The sequence below is a fragment of the Chenopodium album genome, chromosome 18 (genome assembly GCF_948465745.1).
Source record: "Chenopodium album chromosome 18, dcCheAlbu1.1, whole genome shotgun sequence".
Taxonomy (NCBI): Eukaryota; Viridiplantae; Streptophyta; class Magnoliopsida; order Caryophyllales; family Amaranthaceae; genus Chenopodium; species Chenopodium album.
In genome coordinates, this window is record NC_137851.1 from 27,818,701 (window position 1) to 27,824,332 (window position 5,632).

At 28.3% G+C, this 5,632-nt stretch overlaps 1 protein-coding gene across 1 annotated transcript; it reads right to left on the bottom strand.

The window, feature by feature from the left end:
• Window positions 1-414: 414 nt before the first annotated feature.
• Window positions 415-4,522, bottom strand: LOC145592027 (protein FAR1-RELATED SEQUENCE 5-like). The gene is made up of 5 exons (XM_081648493.1): window positions 4,468-4,522; window positions 3,238-3,752; window positions 3,001-3,140; window positions 1,742-2,305; window positions 415-1,450 (listed from the first exon to the last, which is right to left on the bottom strand). Exons 1-5 carry the CDS (start codon window positions 4,520-4,522, stop codon window positions 415-417), a joined length of 2,310 nt encoding a protein of 769 aa, XP_081504619.1.
• Window positions 4,523-5,632: the final 1,110 nt, after the last annotated feature.

A 5,632-nucleotide genomic window follows, 5' to 3' on the forward strand; every position in this document is an offset into this window, starting at 1 on the left:
AAAGAATAATTGGACAAAAAAATAATATGATATTATGTTAATAAATTGAAAAGAATACAAAATAAATATAAAAAAAATTACACAATTTTTTCCATGTGCAAGTAAATGAGATTATTTCCTAAAAATAAAATGTCCCATGCGGTTGTACTTATAGCATATCCATCAACCTGTAAAAAAAATTAAAAAAAATTAGAACATAAACACATTAAAATATATGATAAATTTTAGAACATATTCGATGCATTTTAGAACATATATAAAATCATATAAAGAGCAGAAGAGACATTTATTAAATTAAAACTCAAAGTAAAAAGTTAAGATATCATTAATAGCCTTTAACACATATATTATATAATAATTTTAATTTATTACTAATTAGAACATAAGAAAACTAAAAAATGTTTACTTACAATATCACTTGACTCTCCTTGGACAATTACGACTATCATGATGACCAAGCTCTCCACATGCTGTACATAATCTTTTCTTCTTTTGACTTTGTTCAACAGCTTTTTCTCTGTCACTCTTCATTCTCTTGTCATTATTTGGAACATGCGTGTCATTTGGAACATGGGTATCATTTGGAACATTGATATCATTTGGAATATGGGTATCATTTGGAATATGGGTATCATTTGGAACATTGATATCATTTGGAACATGGGTATCATTTGAGACATTGAAATCATTTGGAACATTAACCTGATTTGGAACATGAACCCCCGTACCTTTGTTTTTTGAAATTTTAGGAGGTTTGATCAAAACTTCAGAAGGTAAACTAGCTCCAATAAGCATTTCAATGTCTTTAACTTTGTTAGAAAGATTGTTGCTTCCATTTGTTGTTTTCTTCTGTTCCAAATCTATTCTCATGGCTCGAAGTTTTTTGACAAGAGCACTTAGATCATCTTCATTGTTTTGCACTAAACTCACACAAGCATGAATTTTAGACCACAAATCATTTAATAGCATCTTCTTATCTACTGCATTAAGGCATTCCTCCAACACATTACCCTCTAAATCAAAAATGGGCTTCTTATAAGCCATTGTACACCATCTATTTAGAACGTAGGTCTTGGGAATTTTTTCTAACATCCTTGCCTTCCACACCCAAATCATATGCCTGCAAGGCACACCATCACGTTCAAATTTTTTACAAAAACACTTAGTATCTAAGGTAGTTGGATCAAAAACAACATCAAAAGTCCTCCTCCTTGATCCTTCCCTTAATTTGAAAATGTAAATCTCATTGTCCTTCTTCATCTCCTCAACACCACAATTAAAACATCCAATTTCAAGCTCATATTGAAAATCATAGAAAATTGTTGTTGTAAACAACTCGGAAGCATCTTTTTCTAAAGGAATTGGAGTCTTACACGCTGGACGCTTATTCTTCGAATCATTATCCATTTTATTTTGAGTGTGCCTTTGAGCGTCCAATGCACATTCAAATCTATAGAAAATAGAAATTAACTTTAGAACATAGAAGATAACTTTAGAACATAAAGTGAATTACATTAGAACATATTAAAATAATACACATGAAATAATTATTATGATCTAAATACTATTAAAACATTAAACTAAAAATTTTCTACATGTAAGACAAAATTTAGAACATAAAAGAGAGTTATAAAATAAATAGTAAAACTATAAAACATAAAAAGAAAACTTTAGAGCATTGAAGAAAAACTTTTGAACATAAAGATTAACTTTAGAACATATTTAGACATTTACATATTACCTCATGTAGAACTCAATCAAAGTGAGATGGGGATTTGTGAACATAGTGAAAAAATTATTTTCACTTTCTGATCTAGATGTGGTCCTCATGATGCCACCTAAAAATAAATCTCTGAAATACGCTGGAATCCACATATCACGTATGTCGTACATGTTTGCCAACCATCCATGATTGTTCAAATTGAATTCTGAAATAATTTTGTTCCATTTTTCTTCAAATTCTGCCGGCTCAATCTCTAAATGCCAAACACATGCACAAAGTTTTTTCAAAAAATCAGTTTCTTGGGTAATTGTCCGATCTACTTTTTCAGGCACCTTTTTCATAATATGCCACATACAAAACCTATGTTCTGTAGTTTGAAAAACATTACGAACAACAACTTTCATTGCAGGGTCTTGATCGGTAATCAAACACACAGGCTCGTTATTTCCCATTGCTTTAAGAAAAGTTTTGAAAACCCATTCAAAAGATGATATATCTTCATGAGCTACAAAAGAAGCCGCAAAAGTAACATATTTCTTATGATGATCAACTCTAGTAAATGGACCAAAGATCATATTATATCTGTTATATACACAAATTATATATGCAGAAAATATTAGAACATAAGGGTAAACTTTTGAACATAGAGGTAAATTGTGAAACATAAAGGTATACTATAGAACATTAAAGATAAACTTTAGAGCATAGTAATTTATTTTAATTATTAAACTTGCCAATATTATACTTGTTTAAAAACATAATGAATTATCTAAAACATAAACAATAAACTATAGACATAATGTTTAGAACACAAGACATAATGTTTAGAATATCATAACATGATGGATATTAGTTTAGAAGACAAGGCATAAAGTGTAAAACACAAAAGCATAATGTTTAATACATGAAAACATGATATATATATTTTAGAACATAAGGCATCTATGTTTAGAACATCAGCAATCTATGTCAGAACATCAGCAATCTATGTTTAGAACATAAGACATACATAATTTAGAACATAAGGAATATATGTTTAGAACATCAAAACATGATAGATAGTAATTTAAGAACATAAAAAAAATCTACATTTAGATCATCACCTGTTTGTTTGGAATGTGGTATCAAAGGAAACCATATCACTAAAAAGTGCATAATTTTTTCGACAAATAGGATCAGCCCATAAAGCTCTACAAAGTCTATCTTTTTCATCAACATCATAGTAAAAAAAAAATGCACTCCAAAGAAATTTCTTATTTTGAAAGTTATCCACAAACATTTGGGCATCTGATCCAGCAATATAAGCCTTCAAATCTCTATAAAAGTTTTTGAAATCTTGTTTAGATGCACCAACATTATCATGTGATCCAGCTAATTCTTTCATCATAGTATAAGACCTCACGGGACCAACATTTACCTGTGTATAAAAAAAAATTACTATGATTAAGGATTAACTTTAGAACATAGTAAATCATAACAATTAAAACAATATTTGGCACATAAAAATAAATCACCTTTGAATTATCAACAATCAACTTTTTATGCATAATATGCATGTTCCTATTATCCTTTTGAAATTTTGCACAACTTGGAGTATATAAACAATGATTATGTTCTTCTTTGAAATGACTAACAACATACTTTCCGGCATCATATCTCATACATATGTGAGCATTGCATCCTACACGAGTGACTAAACGTTTCCTAGTAATACGAACTTTTCCTTCTTCATCAATGGTTTGTTGAGCAATAGGTTTTTTTGTTGCCCTGAAACCTTCCTTATTGCAAACTCCATATTGAAAAGCAATTATAGCTTTGTTATTCTTCTTCCTTGTAGTAGTAGATTTCCTAGAAGTAAACCCAGCGGCATTTGCATATGCTTTGTAAAAACTAAGACCCTCTTCAGGATCTTTGAATATCATCCCCAGATGAGGTTTTAACTCCTCTGGAACACTTGAAATCCATTCCTTCGTGGTACCACCAGGGCTAAATGATCCAACAACCTCAGGAGTACGATAAATAACATCAACTGCATTAGAACATAAAAGTAAAATTTAAAACTAGAAGGTAAACTTTAGAACATACAATAAAAGTCATAGAATATGTAGAAAATATTATAACATAAAAATAAAGTTTAAAACATAAAGAGAAAGATACGTAGAAAACTTTAGAACATACAAAAAAAAGTTTAAAACATTAAGGATAAACTTTACAACATAGTGAATTACTTTATAACATACATAATAAAATTTAGAACATAATAAAGTGAAAAAATTTAGAACATAATGAATTACTTTAGAACATAACCAGGAAAAATTTAGAACATTAAAACATCTTTTGAACATAATCATCATATTCACAAAATTACTTTAGAACATGTAAGTAAGTAAATTTTAGAACATGTAAGTAAAGTTTAGAACATGTAAGTAAATTGAAATTAAAGCATTAAAACAATTAAACTTAGCTGAATACCTTAGAACATAGCAAATCACGGACATACTTATAACATATTGCTTTAGAACATAGTGAATTACTTTATAACATACATAATAAATTTAGAATAAAGTGGAAAAATTTAGAACATAATGGATTACTTTAGAACATAACCAGAAATAATTTAGAACATTAAAACTACTTTTGAACATAATCAACAAATTCACAAAATTACTTTAGAACATGCAAGTAAGTAAAGTTTAGAACATCTAAGTAAATTGAAATTAAAGTATCAAAACAATTAAAATTACCTGAATGAGTAACAGAGGAAGAAGGAGAATTATGTTCAACATCATCAAAATCCATGAATATGCAAAAACCTAATTATCAAAAACACAAATTGAAGCAAAAAATACAATCTGAAATTAAAATTCAAGCAAATAGAAAAACTCAAGCAAAAAAAAAAAGTCGAAAAAGAATCTGGAAAAAAAAATTAAAAACGAAAAACAAAAATTGGGAAAAAATTCGAAAAAAAATCGAAAAATCTGGAAATACAAACTGAAAAAATTTGGAAAAATCAAAAAACATGAAAATAATAAAATCCGGAAATCGAAAAAAAAAACTGGAAAAAAATCGAAAAAAATTTGGGAAAAAAATATTGGAAAATTTTTTTGGACAAAAAATGAAAATTTAAACAAACAAATTTAAACATCACACATTAAAAAACAGCACAATCACAAAAACAAGCAAAATCGCAAAAAAAAAAAAAAAAAAAAAAAAAAAAAAAAAAAAAAAATCGCAAAAAAAAATGTAAAAAAATCGAAATACAAAACACAAAAAAATCGAATGAAAAATCAAAACAAAAAATCTAGAAATACATCAAAGCAATCAAGTAATAAAATTAAATCAGAATTTTTGAACAAGTAATAAACTTACCCAAATTATTTTCGTTGATGTATAGATGGTGAGGAGAGAGAAAGTGCTGAGGAGAGAGAGAGAGAGAGTGCTGAGGAGAGAGAGAGTGATGTGCTAAGGAGAGAGAAATTGGAAAGAATTAGGGTATTTTGTTAAAAGTGTAAAAAAAATGTAAAGAATTACATAAATGTCATTACTAAAGGAGTATTTTAGATAGTTAGATCAAAACCAATGAATGGTTGGGATGGGTTCTTATATAGAGGAGGGTTCTTACATGAGCCTTCCTCTATATATATATATATATATATGAGGGATTCGATAAAAACCCCTCCTTATATAAGAACCCTATTATGTAAGAATCAATCTCAACCGTAGAATTAGATTTATTTGAATGGATTGGATTAAAGAAAGGGGTTGGGCAGTTTTGTAAATATGAAACCACCACCACCTATTACTACTTAAACCTAAAAAATTACTAGTAGAACGTTCACTCTCCTACCTATACTTTCTACACATTTCACTTCCTCTCTCCTAAAACCAAAAAATTCTCTACAAAACTAC